The sequence below is a fragment of the Diplotaxodon limnothrissa genome, linkage group LG10 (genome assembly GCF_057381915.1).
Source record: "Diplotaxodon limnothrissa isolate DT_005_m linkage group LG10, D_limnothrissa_male_GT1.1, whole genome shotgun sequence".
Taxonomy (NCBI): Eukaryota; Metazoa; Chordata; class Actinopteri; order Cichliformes; family Cichlidae; genus Diplotaxodon; species Diplotaxodon limnothrissa.
Window position 1 is genome coordinate 27,006,055 of NC_140605.1, and position 19,051 is coordinate 27,025,105.

The 19,051-nt window shown below is 38.9% G+C and overlaps 2 protein-coding genes across 2 annotated transcripts in view; one reads left to right on the forward strand and one right to left on the reverse strand.

The window, feature by feature from the left end:
* LOC146624589 (uncharacterized) overlaps positions 1-8,203 on the reverse strand; it is a 26,086-nt gene extending 17,883 nt beyond the window's left edge. Inside the window, exons 1-4 of the mRNA XM_085363461.1 lie at positions 8,011-8,203; positions 6,987-6,992; positions 6,728-6,774; positions 2,250-2,325 (exon numbers count right to left, since the gene is read on the reverse strand). Of these exons, the coding sequence (XP_085219587.1) occupies positions 2,250-2,325; positions 6,728-6,774; positions 6,987-6,992; positions 8,011-8,203 (322 nt within the window). The remainder of the gene's footprint in view (positions 1-2,249; positions 2,326-6,727; positions 6,775-6,986; positions 6,993-8,010) is intronic.
* Positions 8,202-18,809, forward strand: kctd7 (potassium channel tetramerization domain containing 7). The gene is made up of 4 exons (XM_085364024.1): positions 8,202-8,507; positions 10,274-10,443; positions 16,193-16,371; positions 18,433-18,809. The coding sequence occupies exons 1-4, from the start codon at positions 8,202-8,204 to the stop codon at positions 18,807-18,809; spliced, it is 1,032 nt and encodes a 343-aa protein (XP_085220150.1).
* The last annotated feature ends 242 nt before the right edge of the window (positions 18,810-19,051 follow it).

The following is a 19,051-nucleotide window of genomic DNA, read 5'->3' on the forward strand; positions in this document are numbered from 1 at the left end:
AGACCGCTCTGAAGGCAAGAGATGGTCGAACCCAGTAAATGTAGCCAATAAAGTATTCAGTTTATTAGCTACAGTCAGACATTATATGACTGGTCTTTATCAAAGTCTACAGGAAATGACCCCTGCAAGAGTCTGTATATATTAGAGGCTGAATAAGATTTAAATAAACAAATTAATTAATTAAATTAACAAATCGTCACTTCTCTTCAATTGTCTGAACAGGTTTTTCCTCACCAGGCTTCATAAAATTGTAAATCTTTGTTTACTGTGGAAAGGGATGTATAAATATGTAAATATTTAACACCTTTAAATATCATCAGCATCTCAGTGCTGGGTTAGAACATGACTTATTCATTCTACATCATAGTTTATTATTTCCATCCATTGTGAAATGCTTTGGTTTCAGGTCTCAAGTTGTGGTCTCATTGGAAAGTCTGTCTTTCCAGCGGGCGGCAGTTTTTCCATCACAGCCCCACTGCAGCACCTACTGTTTCTCTGTGCGCTGATGAATCTTTGTTGCTATTTGTAAAGATTTTGTGTCCTGCTGCAGAGAAACGTGGACGTGTTCGGTATTTGGATGATGCCAAACATCGCTCTATCCGCTGTTATTCATTTAACGCCTTTGGTCCACGCACAGTAGAGTGAAAATGCCTGTTATCTAAATGAAATCTGTGCATTCACTTCTCATCTGATAAACAAAAATCCAACCGTATTGAGTCATTTAAACCACAATAATAAAAAAATTTAATATTACAGCGGCAACAAATTTCACATTGCCGCGCCAAAAATCCCGATGAAGGAAAAACTTGGATCTATCGCCATGAGCAATGGAGTGAACATATGCTAGAGGAAATTGGTGTAAAAATCTTGCAGTGTTTATAAATCTGGCAGCAAAAGCATGCATTGATTTTCAGAGCAGATTAAAAGGTTTTTAATGATCTCCAATATGAATATAGCATATAGCAACTTCCTGACTCTCAAAACTCAATGTAAAGTTTTTTAAGGAACTTTTTTCTAATGATGTAGGACTGCTGTCTTTACTGTTTTTATCTAAATGAAGCTTATGTCAAGCCTTCTCACTGAATATTTGCATATGTACATATTCACCAACAAATAGCTGTCCACTACTGCAACAAACAATACACCAGCTCCTATCTTCATTCTGTACATTTGGATTAATGATTGCGTTTTCATATTAATCTTTCATTCTCACTATCGCAGACCCTTATTTTAATTTCTCTACTAAAATTTAAACCTGGGACAAATGTAAGCTCTGAATCCTGAATGTTAGCATACTTTATGTCGTAATATTTAATAAGTTCTGACACTGTAATCTACATCTGAAGTGTTTTTTTCTTTATCTGGCCCATCTGTGTGTTTTTATTCATAAAAATTAGCTGCTAAAATGTACGTTTTTTCTTCGCTTTCCTCCTGTTTGTATCCAAATGATGAATTTGTATACTTTTACTGTGTAAAGCTTATCCCATTACTTATTTCCCTCAGTTGCCAGCAGATACCCAGACATAAAGTACTTTACTTACTTTTTGGCACTAAATACATTTGGTACTTTCAAGCAAGCAGTTTAAAATATTTCCATTGACTTACTATTAAATTAATACAGTCTTTGAATAAGCAGAAATAAAACCATATAAAAATCCTAATTGTGATTTTTTTTTAAAAAATCATAAGCACCTTATTGCACTTAAAGCAGCAGTAAAAGTAAGAGAGTTATATCCTGTCAGAGAATTATAACTTTGGACCGTCATTAATAATGTATTCATTAATGCCTGTGATATTTTTTTTCCAATCTTTTAGTTGAGGTGCAGATTTTTTTATTTTTATATATATCCATTCTTTAGCGGTTTAAGGAGCAGCATTTCATTTTTAGGAGCTGGTCACATCTTTTGCAGGTAAAATCTTAAACTTTCAGATAAATGTAGAGGATGAAACTACTTTCAGCTGCTCACTTATTCACAGCAGGTGGTTCTACATGTTTGATTGGGCCGGCTTTTTATGCCAGTTCCCCTTTTGGACACAACCCCAAAATCAAATGGGGATCTTTCGTTTAAGCATTACACCATTGAGCCACCAGAGAAATGTAGAAACCAGTGAAATCATGATTTGGATTTTTTTGTTCCAACATCTCATCAGATAAAAAAATCCTTTACATATCGATGTTATACAGCCTTAATTGTAAAAAAAATAAATAATAATAATAATGTGTTTTATCTGCTGTGTTTCTGTGTTACCTTCTGTGGTCCGTCTGTCTTCATTCTTCTGCAGTTTCTGGTAGCAGCAGCACAGTGACGACAAGCTGCGCTTCCTCTTTCAACACCCCCCACATCCGTCAAGCACTCAACTGTAAACTCTGTGTGGTTTGAAGTGGACACACATGCAAAAACACTCTCTTCAGCATTTTTTATTTAGAAGAAACAACTCTCATTGATATTTTTAAGCCGAATTCTTCAGCTGTTCTCACACTAAATGTAATCTTATGGTGGCACAGCAGTGCAATGGTTAGCACTTGCAAAAAAGTTAAACTTTCATCTGAGCTGGAACCTTAATGTGAAATTTGCATATTCTCTCGTTTCCGCCAGCTTCCTCCCACAGTCCAAAGACCTACACGATATGACTAAATGGTTGCCCCTCTCTCTGTGTTGGACCTGCAATAGCCTGGCAACCTGTGCAAGGCGTGTGCAAAGTGCACCCCTCCTCTGACCTCATGTCAGCTGATACAGGCTAAGCCCAGCCACATGACTCTGAAACGATAAAGAAAAAGGATTGTGGCTACCTCCAATGTCACTGGACCGTACAGTGGTGTGAAAACGTATTTCCTGATGGTTTTTCTTTCCCGTTTTTTGCATATTTCTCACATGCACTCTCTAATAATTTCCCTTGCTCTCAGGGAAGACGAGTAGATCCTGCCTTTGACTCTACCCACTAGTAGATCGTGCTTGCGTCCTGCCCTGCCGTTACTTAAGGACCTACTCAGGTGAAAACTTGCCTGAGTTAATGGGATCCTGCAAACAAAGGAATTGTGTTTTCACCTACTAAGAATCTAACATGACCCCCCGCCCTTTCTGCCACCCTATGCATCCATACCATGTAGTGATTTAAAATTAATCAGTATAATCTAAAATTGAATTGCACATTAAATAAACAGTATCTGGAGTAACATGTTCCCTACATGGAATATTTGTGAGTATCCTTGCTGCTGAGTATTTCCACCAGCTATAAATGTTCAACAGCGACTTGTACTCTTCTAATGAGGAAACAAAGGTGCGGATGAGTGGTGCAGTTAAGGAGATAAGGAATGGAAACACTGTTATTCAAAGACTGTGTCCTCTACACCAACCACTCAGGTTTTGTATCTGGTTTTGAGGTCAGTTACGACATCTGACTTTATCTTCTTCGGAGTCATTTTCATTAATTGCTTCTCGCTTGTTGTGCCCAAAAACCCATTTAGAAAATATTAACAGTTTTACAGTAATGTATTTATTTATGTAGTAATATTTCAAATAATAGCATTTATCGACATTTTATGTATATATTAAAGTAGTAATGTGAGTCCTGGTGCGAGTTATTTTGGATTTTTTTGCTTGTTTGTTTGCCATGAGTTTCTCATAGTATTAAAATATATTTGTTGTTTTATTAGTAAACAAAAAAAAAGACTTAAACAACTAAAAACGTTGGAACAGAACTTCTGTGTGGTTTTAACAACTTGTTCAGCTTGTTTTAATAGCTTAATGCAGCCGTCACCACCTTGCCATCCATGACATCATGCAGCAGCCACACACACTGAGTCAACACGTGTTAATCATGTGCCACATTTCCCAGAAAGGCGACAGGGAGGCAGAATCAGGGCAAAACCGTTTCTTTAAACTAACTTTAAAATGACTTAAAATAACTTTTAAAATGGCTTTTGTATATTTTGGGGTTTTTGAATTATTTTAAATATACCTGAGTTTGCCTTTATTACTTTTCAAAGTGTTTAAAGTTTTGTTTTGATTTCATTTTCATTCTTGAGTTTCAATTCTCGTGTCTGAGTTTTAGTCACCAGGTTGGTTTCTAAGTTTCACGAGCTGTGAAACTCGTTCACTAACCCGCCTCCTGCAAGAAAGTCGGTCAGTAAGTCAGTAAGAATTTTCCCCTTTCTATGCAGAAAGGAGATAACCAGCAGGCGCTGAGCTAAATTTTGCCCACAGTCCTGCCCCCTTTTAAAGTTTATTGCCCTCTGGGAAATTCCTATTTTGGCAACTATCAGACATCAGTTATTAAAGACATCGACAACAAGTGCAGCAGTAATGTCAACACAAAAAATAAAATAATACTATCTGAAAGTGACACCTATATCATACCTGTATTTGTTCAACAGAGTTATGCTACAAAGTATAAAAGACCAGTGACAAAACAGACCCTAGCTTTAGCATCGGGACAGGAAAAAGCACAGGTCAGAATAGGAAAATGCTGCCTCAGTAACAAACACAACAGCAGATGAGAGGAGGTGGGGATAAAGAGAGAGAGTAACACCACACCACAAGACCATGGTAGCTCTGCCAGGGCTGTCACAAGTCTTTAACAAGTCAGAAAATCAACAGATCCTCTTTTATTGTTTGGTGAGGGTCTTTGTGAGTTCCTGATTGGAGGAGTGACTTGCTTGTTACTGGGGAGTGTTGCTCTGAGCCTATTTCTAACCTGACGACACAGTGTGAGCTGGTTGAAGCAGTCACATAACCAGTGTTGGTCAAGTTATTTGAAAATAGTAATTACTTCTCCAAGAAAGTAATCCAATTACTTTACTGGTTACTTATTTTCAAAAGTAATTAGTTACTTAATACTTAGTTACTTTTTAAAAACATGATACACAAGCTGAATACATTCTAAAGCAATAGACCTTTCATCCCAATTCTACTTTTTCCTCATAATCTATCATATAAAATTCAATCAACAGTCTCTTTTTAAAACTTGTTTTATTAGTTTTAATCTTTTAACTTTATGCACATTGCATCAAGCAAAAAATAAATGTGATATGAATGATATAACAGTCTTTGACTTGAAGAAATTTGTTTAACATTTAACCTATCTTCGCATATTCAAGCATATAAAATAAAATAATTTTTTGTGTTTACACTCACTCTTTCAAATAAATGCAAGTAAAACAGAGCAAAAAATAAATAAAATAAAAGATTCAGTGGCACTAAGTCCTGTTGCTCTTAAATCTATTTTCACCTGTTTAGCGGGAGTGGGGTCGGTGGAGGTTTGCCCGGTGCCTCAGCGGGTCATGTCAGTGGGGGGATCTGGGGGCTTGCTAGGTGCTTGCTCAGATTTTTCGCTGTTTTTGGCACTTTTTAGGGGAATCAAACTCAAAGTAATGTTCAAACGTTAAAAGCTGCATGGTCGTACTTTCTCCCGCACTCCATATTATCCATTGTTGATCTAACACACGTCTGTTTCTGCCACGGATGTCGCAGGCTCGTATGTCATTCTCATGAGACTCTCACAAACAAATCACGGTTTAGTAATGCAGTAATAGTAATCCTTTACTTGAAAAACGTAATCGGATTTCAGTAGCACATTACTTGTAACACGTTACTGCGCATCTCTGCTCATAACTTTCTAGCGGGGGTGGTAATCATTGGTAATAATAGTGGAATGACACCATGGTAATATGGTGAATAACATAGCCTGCATGGTCGTACTCTCTCTCAATATGCTGAACTATGAATTATATATTAATCATTAGTTATTATTAATATCACCTTCGAAAACAATATATAAAGATAAACTTCAATTAGCTTTCAACTTTTATAAAAATAAAATAAATTAAACTGCATTTTGCATTTTCCTTTTAAAACGTCTTCTCATTGACTCACAATTATCACAGTTATCCAGACATTACACCAAGACTCAAAAATGTTTTATAGTTTCATCTTTCATTTGGAGGTCCTTATTTTATTTACCATGAATAATGATTCCAGTGTCACTATAATATGTTGCTATATTTGCTTTGTGACAATTCCCAGTCTATGATTTATCATTCAGTGGTTGCGTCACACGTGTGGGTTACTTTCAGATTCCACCAAGTTGTCAGTAAAAGCAAACAAAATCTCTAGACAGACCAGTTAATCATGTTAATCATCAATCCAATTAAGTTGCATTATCTATAAAGATGCATCTCCTTGGCAAATGGCCTGTATTTGGATAGCGCTTTACTTAGTCCCTAAGGACCCCAAAGTGCTTTACACTACATTCAGTCATCCACCCATTCACACACTGGTGATGGCAAGCTACAGTGTAGCCACAGATGGGTTGGGGTGCACTGACAAAGGCGAGGCTGTTGGACACTGGCGCCACCGGGCCCTCTACCACCAGTAGGCAACGGGTGAAGTGTCTTGCCCAAGGACACAACGACCGAGACTGTCGGAGCCGAGGCTCGAACCGGCAACCTTCCGATTACAAGACAAACTGCCACGATCGCCTCCATCTCCTTGGACATTTTGTGCTGTTACAACTTCAAATACATGCTGGAAACAAGATAGCGTCACGCGACGAAGTTAAACACCTTATAACAAAGGAGAGAATGGGTGAGAAAGGAAAAAAGAATCTGGAATCGTTGCTTCTATATCATATTGCAAAACAGTGATTGACATTGATATTTGACATGTCATATGTGGGGAATGACACTAAAGGATAAGCAGAAAGTAAAAGTCAGGGCTTGAATACTCACACTGAGGTAATCGAGGGGATTGGACACAAGAGGGTAACTGGATGCAGCTGAAACCAATAGGGATAAGGACACAAGAGAAGCAAGACTGAATGCATGACACAGGAGATGAAAAGCTAAAATAAACTACAACTCAAGAAATTAAATTGTAACCAATAAACCAAGAACTGGACAGAAAGCTAAAGATAAAAAACAAAAAGCAAAGCCAAGCAGTGGCAGTCCTTATCTGGGGCACCAGAGATAAGAAACCATGAGCTCTTACCTTCATCTAAAGGAAGAAAGTAAAAGAAGAATATGCACAGACAAAAAAATCTACACTGAAGAAATATGGAAGAAATTAGCTAAAACAGGAGCTGGAACATGAAGGTGCTGTTAGAACTGTGGCCTGTTCGACCATGTCTCAGGGAGTGAGGGGTGTTGTTATCCTTCCTGCTGTTTTGACCAGATTAAACATTTTCCTTTGAAAAACTCTTGTGGACTCTATTGATTTTTTTTTCTTCCAGAGATTAATATTAACAAATAATGAATGCAGAGAGGTGTATAAACACATAGTGAGTGAAAAAGGTAACTGAAGAAGAAACATGCAACGCTTTATAAAAAAGGAAAGTTTTAAGCTTGATCTTAAAAGATGAGATTGTTTCTGTCTCCTGAGTCCAAACTGAAAGCTGGTTCCACAGAAGAGGGCCCTGAAAGCTGAAGGCTCTGCCTCACATTCTACTTCTAAATACTGACTGGTCAGTCAGTGAAAAAAAAACAACAACAATAACAACAACAAAACCAAAAACATTTTAAAGAAAGTACGTTAAATCCCATTTCTTTTTTGAAAACTAACTAGCTAAAAATAAATAAAATATTCAAAGAAAAAACTTCAAAAACAACATGTAAAGATGAACTTCAATTGGCTTCCAACTTTTAAAAATAAAATTAAAAAAAAATTAAACATAAATAAATAAAATATAATATTAAAATTAAAAAATAGTAAAATTTGTAAAATAAAATTGGCAAAATTCCAAGGTTCAAAAACAATATTTAAAGAAAAATGTGAAATATTTTAATAGATTTTTTTCCTGAAGAAATGTTTGACATATAGTTTCAGTTACATTTATAAAAATAAAACTGCAATCAACATTATAAGTTTACTGAAAAAGTGCTCATTTCCAATCTCAGCGTACTTCACTCTCTTGGCGTGATGACGACGTGGAACGTCAGAGTACGCACGCTCCAAAAACCTCACGGTCCCCGTGCTGCTTGCTAACGTCGGGATTAAATTTTCATCTTTTTCCTACCTACACGTTGCTGTCGCCGGAGGCGGGGTGCCGCTTCTTCCGCTTTCGCTCCGGTGAAAGCCGGACTGGCAGCTGCTCGGGCCACACCCTCCGCTCCTGCCCTCTCCTTCTTCTTGTTGTTTTCTGTACCAACAGTCGCGAGCTCTGCTTTGTGTCGTACCTGCCTGGCTGAGAGCTGGCCCGCCGCGCGCATGCAGCAGAATGGCTCGAGCGGTTCCAACGGCTCTGACGGTAGCAGCAGCAGAGAGCGCCAGTCTCTGTCCTTCAGCCCGCTGCCCGCCGCTACGCGGGTGAGACGCTTCATTCAGGAGAGACGGACGCTGCCTCTACCCAGAGTGATGGTGGTATTCTCGGCCGCTGGGGACACCGAGAAACCGGGCGATGCCATGTCTAGCTCGGACTCTGTGGAGGACGAGTTCCGAAAGCCGGCCTCCCCTTCGCCGAGCCTGACTCTGAGCACGCCACTCCGCTCCTCGCTGAACACCCAGGAACAGGAGGTAGGCCTCTTTTCCATGAAAAAAAAAAAAACAGTGGCACAAGCCACCAAACAACACAGCTTCTAACATAAAGAAAACTCATTAAACACCAACTGCAGGTACACTCTCATAAACATCCCGTTAATTATAACCACCTTATTACTACCAAATAACAACACCGTGCTGATGGGTATACATATTTATCCAGAGGTCAGAGGCTGGTTGAGCTGCTGAATCCTGTGATGATTGGCTAGCAATTGTGTCACATGACTGATGGAGCTAAACACAGGCACAGCAGGTTAATCATCTTAACCACAGGCTGCTGAGACCTGCTCACACAGCAAGATTTTCTTAATCTGCAATAGAAAATAAAGTAATATTCATTTTCTTATTGCACTTAGTGAAAAGAGTGTTCTTGCTTTCATCACACCAGCCCTCTGCAGTTTGTCTTTCATTACATCAATAAATGTTCTCCGCGCCTTCCTCCTTTGCTCTTACCTGGCAGCTAAACATGCTGTATCTGTTTTCCAGTATATCCACTATCCCTCAGCTGCACATACCCAAGCCATCTTAGCCTTGCCTCTCTAACTTTGCCTTTTATGTCATTTAAAGCGGCTGAGAAATATTTTAGTTTCAGATCATCAAGCAAATTGCATGTTAAATAAAGATAACCCAAGTAAATACAAAATACAGTTTTTAAATTTACTTCAAACTATCCAAACCAACCTGGTCTTATGTGAAAAAGAAATTGACTTCCTCCCAAAAATCATAAATTAACTATAATAGTCAAAGATGTCAAAGTCAAGAACATCCGAGAAACAAAGTCACTGACATCTATCATTCTGGGAAGGGTTACAAAGCCTATTCTAAGGCTTTGGGACTAACCACAGTGAGAGCCATTATCCACAAATTTCAAAAACTACTCATCCAGCAGGTCACAAAAGAACCCAGAACAACATCTGAAGAACCGTGGGCCTCACTTGGCTCAGTAAGGGTCAGTAGTTGATGGAACCATGAATTCTGCTCTCTACCAATAAATCCTGAGGGAGAATGTCCAGCCATCAGTTCATGCCCTGAAGGTTAAAAGCACTCTGACTTACAGCAGGACAATGGTCTGAAACACCAGAAAGTGCACCTCTGAATGGCTGAAAAAGGGCAAAATGAAGGTTTTGGAGTGGCCAACTGTGGACTTAAAACAGATTGAGATGCTTTTGCATGAGCTTAATCAGCCTGTTCATGCTGGAAAACCTTCCAGTGTGGCTGAATTTAAAACAGCCACACTGGAAGAAGAGACCCCAAAGAAAAGTGGGTTAAAACTCATCCACAGAAAGACTCACTGTCAGTTATCACAAACACTTAATTGTACTTCTTGCTGCTAAGGCTGGCACAACCACTTATTAGGTTTACTTTTTAAGACAGGGCAGGCAAGTTTGGATAACTGTATTTCCTTCATAAGGGAAATCATCAAAAGACATTTTTACTGCACCATACATTTTAAAAATAAATCTTCATCAGCTGGAAAGAACGTGATTTAGAAAGTAAAGCTGTTGATGGAGACTGAACCTGACCAGTAAATTATTAGAAGATCTAAACAAATGTAACTGGAATCTCAGATCGGTTCCAGTACATTTTTTGGTGTAATATCACATTTACCTTGGCCTCTTAAAGCCTCTTAAAATGCACGTGGCGAATTTCACTGGAAATATCTTAAAACCTACTTATGATTTGCTTTTTTGCACCGTAAAATATGCATTTCATTTTAAATCTGTCGTATTTCTCCTTTTAAGTTTCCAGAGGTCATCTCTCTAAACGTCGGGGGCACATACTTCACCACTCGCCTGTCCACACTGCGGCGATATGAGGACACCATGCTGGCTGCCATGTTTAGCGGCCGTCATTACATCCCACGCGATGCAGAGGGGCGCTACTTCATCGATCGGGATGGAGCTTACTTTGGGTGAGATTCAAGCAAAGATATTACCATCATTATCAGTGCTGCTGCCTGCAGTGATATCTCCTTATGAGTTTGAGGAAGAGGAGGGTTATATGTGGGAGTACAAAGTTTTTAAAAGGCAGCTTAGTGGAGGACAAACTTTTAGTTTTTGAAAGGTTCACGCTCTGTGATCTGAAGATTTTCAAGCTGCTGCAGACAGCTCATTATATTCTGACAGGTCTCGGTGAATCAGGTATTCTGTGAAATAAATTGGTCTCTTCTGCTAGCACTCAAAGTTGATTTACGTATCTATTTCTGTGCCGCTGCTTTTTCTTATTTGTTGCTTATTTCCGAAGATATAATGTCCATACTGAGATTGTATTTGTGATAGGATGAAAATTGCAGCCTCTGTATTTAGTATTTATTTATTTATTGTCATTGTCAAGAACAATGAAATTGCGTTTGGGGCTTCCATACAACCCAAAAAAAAAGAAGAAAATAATAAATACCCCTTAAAACCCAAGTGTACATATTTAACCCAGTGTGACTCCAATGCAATAAGACAATCCTTAGCAATAATGTTCGTAGAAATTCAGACAAAGACCTGAGAAACATGACAAAATACAACAATGCAACCCATTCAATATTATTGTACTGTGAGATATGATATCACAACATAACACTGTGGCCTTTAGTTAGATTGCTGTCATTTTAGATTATGGAGGGCAGACAAGTTGCGAACAAAGTCAGCAGAAAAGGACTGAAAATGTCATGGATGAGTGGTGCAGAGGGAACCGAGATGCATTAAACAGAAAGAAAACCTTTATTTATCCGAAGAAACAAACTGGAATCAAAAGTGAGCATGAAGGGTGACACTTTCAATAAACAGGAAACGGCAATGGGGGCATAAACAGACCGACAGAGTCACACTGATTACACAGTGAAACCACTGTGAAGATTAGAAAGGCCACAATAAGAAGATGACAAGTACCAAAACTCAATGTCACAAATACTAAAAATCCATGACAGAAAAGGTGTGGCAAATTAAAAAGAAAAAAAGAGAGTTTACTGTTTAGACATCTCTTATAAAAAACAACCTCAGCAGAGTTTAACAAGACTTTACTGAGATCTGTAAACTCTGTGTTTCACACATAGGTCAGTCATTCTCCAGATAAAATAAAACATGTCTGAGGGGATAGCTGCTTCTGTTTGCTAAGGAAAAATTAGTATTTTTCAGCTAGTTGGTGAATGGTTGCTAGCTGTTGCAAAGCAGTAAAAAATTTGCGATTGCTATGGTTGGAAGCAGATTGCTGCAGTCTCCCAAAGTTTGCCTTAAAGATGCCAACTTCTCTGCAAGCACTTCCCAACTACTGGTGGACCGTTAGTGAAACTTGAAAACGTGCATTGCAAAGTGAAAACTTGAAGGTTTGCCTGCCAAAGTAAAAGTTGCCCCTTTTGAAATATTTTTGCTAAAGCAGTGAGGCTTAGCTTTTACTTTGAAGGTGAACAGTCTCTGCAGAAGAAGTTTTTGGTTTGGCCAGTTTCCCCACTGACTGGCCTCAAGCCCAGGCAACCATTTTCCAATCAATTAAGGAATACATATTTTCCCTAGTGACCAGAGGTTGCCAGGCCAGGTCAGTCACTGGTCAATAAGCCTGCCTGAGTGGGGCTTTAACAATTGAATTTACAGGCAGTAGCACCCGCTAACAACCATGGACCAGCTGGCCAGGAAAGACATAATTTTCCTTACCAATCAATAGTTGCCACAGGGGCTGGGGTCACCAACTGGTCTCTAGGCCTGTGGCGACTGGAGTCTTAATTAGACTACCTGATTGGTGAGTATTTTGGTGCCTATTGGTTAGCTAGCTGCCTGCATTTTTAGACTAGTGATAGCTGTTAGTAAGTATTTTATCTGGCTGTCAGTAATCTGTTTTTGCATTAAAGAAGAGTTTGATGTGATAACTAGGGGGTTTTTTTTGTGTGTTGTGGAGAAAAGCAGGAAGGCAATGCTCTTTGTACAGGACAGCACAAGCATGTTATTGGCATTTGCTGTAAGTGCACGCAGACTGTGAATGTATGCAGGAGCACATGTGGGAATGGAATTATTCGCAGATACAGTCCAAGTAACCTGTTTTTTGGGGGAAAAAAAGAAAAACAGGCAGTAATAAAAAGCTCAGTGACACAGTAGCTGGGAATGTAACTCTGTCCTAGTTTTAAGTGGAGCTGGAGCCTGTCCTCTCTGACACACAGTGAGCAGTAAAGAGGCAGAGCTGTGGCCAGGAGAGTCCTTAATAAAACCACCTGATCGACAAGTTTACCTGTTTGTCTTGAGTTTAAATCTCAAGACAAACTGAGTAAACAGAAAACACATTTTTAATTCTACAGTTGGAAAGCCCAGCAAGAATGCAACGAGCATTATCCAGAAAAAAAAACCACACAGGGAAGGGCAACTGACACTGTGACAAAGAGCAAAGGATAACTGAAATAATTTTTACTGACACTTAAAAAGGGAAATAGGGAACAGCTGGGTCCACAGGTGAGACTAATCAGGGATAATGAGACAAAGGAAGTAAAATTAAACACAAAGCACAAAGGACACATGACTGCCAAAATAAAACAGGAAGTCAGTGACTAACACTTAGAGAAGACATATATATATATATAGAAGAAGATGGGTCGGAAAAAGCTAGGAAAACTAACATGAGTAATTATACCAAATAAAACCCAACAAGAATTCAAGTGGAGAGAAACCGAAACGGAGAACTAAAGGCTCAAGAGATATGAAAATCCAATCTAAAATCCAATTTATACCACCAGGAGGGCGAGAACATCATTAGACCCAGTACACACCCACAACCTCAGCTGTTCACACTTCTACAGGAGTCTAAAACCGAAGTCAAAAAGAGCATTAGACTCATGAGTAAAACAGTCAGTACTCCCCCTCCTTCACCTCATCACGACTCACTGTTACTGTACTATTATTGTTATTATTATCTACTGTCACAAAAATCTGGACAGACCTGTTTTGCAAACTTGCACAAGCATAAATACAACTCGGGTTTTTTTAAAACACGTTTCTCTTTAACTCATTTTATTTTTTGTATAGTCATTACTTGTACTTTCTCTTTCCAATGTTTGAGTTCTTATTTTTTAATTTATGTTATTTATAATGACTTTTTATGACTGCTGTGTGAAAAGAATTTGGCAAAATAAGAATTTAATCATACAGTATAAACCCCATGTTTTTATTTACATGCACGTATGACCATAAAAGTACTTCTGTTATTTCTAAATATAACAATAAACAACCTAAGAACCAAAATAAAACCCTCAAATAATGAACAAGAATTTAAAGGATTACACAAACTTTAAATTTGCCGTGATACTAAAGCTACAGCTATTTTGCATATTTACAGTAGTAGTAAAATAAAGCAGGAATCGTTGAAACCAATAGGCTTCATCCTGAATGTACAAAAGGTATTTCAGTGTAAAAGACGGCGCACCAGCACTATCATCCCCAGAGCCGTCCATTGCTACAATGGAAAAGCTTTAAATATGAATACAAGAGCAAACGGAGTAGATGACTTATGTAAGAAGTGGGTTGACCTGAGCTCAGTGCTGAAATGTGTGAAGAGGTGTAATTAAAGATTTAAAAACACAACTCAATCAGCTTGAAAGGCAGAACATACAGTAACTGCATAAAGTAATAAAATGAAAACTTCAGAGGGTGCTGGCACTGCAGGCTGCACACGCTCAGAAGGAGCCTTTTCATTTGGGATGTTTTTAGCCAATTCTGTGCTCTGGTTCCTATTGTCTCGCTGGAAAATAAATCTTCTTCCAGGCTGCTGTTATCTTGTGCACTGCAGCAGCTTGTCGTCCAGTATTTTTCTGCATTCAGTTTATCCTCTTAAGTTCACAAGCCCTCCAGGCTCTGCTGCAGAGAAACAGAAGGAAACCAACTTTTCTGAGTCAGTGTCTCTTAGTGAATCTACATAAAATATGCAGGATGAGTAAAGGAAAAGACATACAGCTATATGAAGAAGGCAAACAAACATGTATGTCTCAATGGCCTGACACCTGGTGTGTGATTACTAGGACATGCTCCAGCACTTTAAATTGGATTCAAAATTCCTGTCAAGATTTCAGTATTGCTAAGGATTTTCTTGACTTGGTATGGCAGTGGCACATCTGGCTGAAAGGAAAGTAATGATGCAGTCACACAATCATTTTCCTCTGCTGTGGAGGCGTTTCTGGTCAACGATTTGAGTATTGTGCACGACGTTTTATTCCAGAGGAAAAGATGCTGTGTTCAGCATCTCCAGGTGATGATGAGAGGTGTGCTACGATCTGTCTGATTTGGGTCAGGTGTCAGTGGTTTTTAGGATCACTCAGTAACACCAAGTGGGTTTATTTTAGTTTGATAATCACTACCTAGATCACACATGGGCAAAGTATGGCCTGGGGGCTGGGACTGACCCATGACAGTCAAGATAAGTGACTACATGAGTCTTTAATGCTTTTTAGCTATGTTTCAATGCAGTGTGTTTGATCAGGGCAGATTAATTTAAACATGTATACAATTATTTTAAGTGTAACCAAATTTTTCTTCAGTTGTCGACTATGTGACCCTTTTGCTTTGTATGGTCCTCTGGAAAAAGTGTTGCTACTGGAAGATTTCTGATTTCCTTTGCAGTCCACTCTTACTATTTGTATTTGCCACTTGTGTTTGAGCAGGCCTTGGTTACACAAAGCCTGTGTTTGCATTCAGTGTTTGCATTCAATCTCACAACCCTCAGCTATCATGTTTACCATTTAGAGTATTAGCTTTTAAATGTATCTGCATTTGTAAGCAATGACCAGTTGCACAGAGCAGATCATCATTAGACATTAAGGTTGACGTGTTCCTAGACTGGATACCTATTGGTAAATCTCATACAGGGACACTATTTAAGCTACATTAGCCTAGCTTGAGGTGCTGCAAGCTTCTTTGAAACCCACCTCCACCTCTGCTCCTTCTTTTACATTGTTTATGATATTAGTCAGTGTCACATCTGTCAAATAACCATAATAATCTTCTTCTGATATGTGTTGTCCTGACTGAAGGGCATTCAAGAACACTTTGTGTTTCTTTTCTTTTTTTCTGCCTTTTACATTATTCCAACACCTGAAGACCTCATATTCAGGAACTGGTCACCTGGATGCAAGGAAATAGTTGCCAGGACTGTGTTCAGACAAAATGAGTTTTATGTTTTGTCTCTGATTAGTAAAAACTGATCTTAAAATAATAAAAATGGCATCAGGATGTGCCAGACTCAGCTGAGGGTTACACATTGCTTTCACAGTTGTTTATGTGAGCAGGATGCTCATTTGCTGTTTCAGGCATGGTAACCTTAATATTGTCTGCTTTGTGCACAGTGCTCCAGGCACAGCAAGCTATTGGAAAAGGATTATTGAATATTTTTCTGCATAATATTTGCCATTTTGTACATTCATCGTTTAACAGATTTTACCCAGCAGGGCTAATCAATATTAAAAAAACAATAGTTTCAGCTTTCAAAAGAGGCAACAGTGACAACAGAATAATTACAGCCGGCTGTGTACACCATTTAAGTTGTGTCAAAGCACAGAAGGTGATCAATAATCTATTTCAATCAAGTGTTTCTTCCTGTGGAAGAACACTCTGCATATTGAAAAAGCTCAAACATAACCAGTGACTGCTGGGATTTAGTACTAAGGCTTTTTATCAGTTTATCAATGGCCTTTCCATCCAAAGGGACATCCTGAACTTCCTCAGAGAAGGCGAGCTTCCTCACCGTGACAGAGTGAGAGCGGTATACAGAGAGGCTCAGTACTATGCCATCGGCCCGCTGCTGGACAGCCTGGAGGACATCCAGCCACTCACAGGGGAGAAAGTTCGACAAGCTTTCCTCGATCTGCTGCCCTACTACAAAGGTATCTGGGGAAGTCTGTCCTTCACACATGCAACCTTTGTGAAAGAAAACTTTTCAAAGATGTTGCAGACTGTAATAATGCTGTGACAGCTACACACTTAACTTTTCAATGTGTGTGATGTGCACACAGTGTAAATTATATGCAGTGGAAGCACATTCTTGGGTCTCTGCGACTTCTGAACCAAATAATTACATTTTAGAGCCTCAATATTTAAAGTGTTGTTGTGTTTTATTTCATTGTGTTGAAGTCACCCCATGCTCTTTAGATTAACCTGGCTGTCGTTAGCATTTAAACCCTCAGGTTGTTATAAGTAAGCTGATAGGGGTGTAAAAAAAAACAAACAAGTAAATGAATCAAGTCTAATATGAAATTTTTATTTGCTGAAGGCTGAAACAACTTGATGAGATGCAGCTCCTGATAATGAGTTTGGCATATCCTGTGTGAAGTGTAAAGTGTTGTTCGATTAATGGAAGCGAGAATGGCCTCATACCAAGGAAATGGTTTATTTATAAGATGTGAATTAAGGTTCATGTAAAATAAATACAAAATATGACAGGAAGAGAAAAGGAAGCGGAGAGGCTGTACTCGGGCAGATTTATTTAAAAATGGAAGAAAGCAACTAGATTAGACAGTGATTTGAGTCAAGACTGGTTGTGTCCTTAATAAAACACATGCTTTCATAAACACATAAAGTGAGCTATTTATCTGTGGTGCACACAAAAAGCAAATGAAGTGTCTAGAATAATACATATAAAAATAAAAATCCATAAACTCTACAGACTAAAGACTCTATTCATTTTGAAGTTACCGTGTACCATGGGGAAGTCATGGTAACTCTTGAGTCTTAATACGTCATAAATGTTCTGTCCTACAAAAGCCCGCTGTTAAAAACACATGAAATATTTACACTGTTAGGGAGTAGAGTAAAACTTTAATGTCCCCTTAAGGCATTTGCTTTGTAGGCAATAGTCCAACACAATACATACACACTTACAGTACATATGGTACAATGTACAAAGCTGTTACCATGAATCACGAGGGAGAGAATTCAGAATCTGAACCTGGTGGTGCTAATTTGATGAAAGTCAAACCTTTGCACTGATGCAATCGTCTGAAGCTCATCATATAAAGGATGCTAAAGGTCGTTAATGGTGGCTAATATTATAGCACATCTTGACGAGTTCATCCAGTTTGTGCCGGTTTTTGCACATACTGACCCACAAAGGCTGCAGATTACTTTGTGCAAGTGCGAGTCATTCAGCTGTTATTATTGGTATTATAATTGGTATTGGTATTATAATTATTATTATTATTATTATTTAGATTGAAAAGCATCACAAAAGGCACAGGTTCATGGCAAAAACAAACACAGACATTGATTTTGGTGTTCATAGCTTTTTCTTGTCGATAAGAAGAGGTTAGGGAGTGAGAAAATGCTCGTGTTCTCGCCTTAGTCGACTTAAAAGAGCTCACAGATGCTGTTGCCAAGTGACGACTAAAACCAAATGACGTGCTGACAGTTTTCCTCCTTGAGGAGTCTAAATGCTCTCACTTAGAGAGTTAAAATCACTTTAAGAAAGATGAAAGATGGCAAAAAATTAAAGACTCTCCTGCTGTGGAGTAAATCATCTGCTGTGGCGTTGCCTCTGACAGCGAAGCAGTGGTCACGACCCCGATCACAGAGGAAGCAACAGTCTCTCAGTTCAGCCAGCTCAGCAGTCGCTGTTATAGAAACATCAGATGCAGCCGTACAGCAGATGAGAACATGTATGATACATGTTTATCATCCCAACAATACACATAAGGAAATAATTAAAGAATGGGGGAAGAGGGAGACAGGAAGCAAAATTAACGCAGGACACAAAAGATAACTAACCTTCAAAGTGAAACAGGAAATATCCAGACAAACACGAATAGTAAGACTTAAGGGACCAAAGAGGTACAGAGACAGTGCAAAGAAATGAACTACTACAAATAGTTATTATTTCTTTTTCTAAAAAACTGTAGCTAATTATCTAGCTCCATCCTGTGTATAGATAAATGCTTCTGTTCTCATTTCAGACAATCTGGAGCGTATCGTGGAAATCGCTAAACTGAGAGCCATGCAGAAAAAGGCGCGGTTTGCAAAGCTGAAGATCTGCGTCTACAAGGAGGAGATGCCCATCACGCCGTATGAACGCCCTCTTTTTAACTCTCTGCGCTTCGAACGCTCGGACAGTGAGGCCAAGCTCTTTGAGCATCACTGCGAGGTGGACGTTTCCTTTGGACCGTGGGAGGCGGTGGCGGACGTTTATGACCTGTTGCACTGCATCGTCAGTGACCTGGCCGAGCGCGGCATCACCGCCGAGCAGCAGTGCATCGGCGTCTGTGATAAACACCTCATCAACCATTACTACTGCAAGAGGCCCATCTACGAGTTCAAGATCACATGGTGGTGAAGCTCCATGGCTGATAGGACCAAAGAGCAATGGGATGGATGTTTCACTTTTAACTCAGCCGATACTGGTTTTTGTATTGACGTTGCCAGTGTTTTGTGCTGATGTCTTAAAAATGTGACCCTTTAAATCATGCTGTAAGTATTCAGTTTCCCCAAGATGTTTTATATTTTCCTTCTTGTTCAAGATCTATAGCGTCTTAAAAGTACTGTAGAGAGTACCATAACACACCTAACTCTGGTGGC

Excerpts from the sequence above, each read along its gene's own strand:
- kctd7 (XM_085364024.1), top strand. The coding sequence starts at position 8,202 with ATGCAGCAGAATGGCTCGAGCGGTTCCAACGGCTCTGACGGTAGCAGC. Across the intron at positions 8,508-10,273 it reads TGAACACCCAGGAACAGGAG|TTTCCAGAGGTCATCTCTCT; the intron begins GTAGGCCTCTTT and ends TCTCCTTTTAAG. Across the intron at positions 10,444-16,192 it reads CGGGATGGAGCTTACTTTGG|GGACATCCTGAACTTCCTCA; the intron begins GTGAGATTCAAG and ends TTCCATCCAAAG.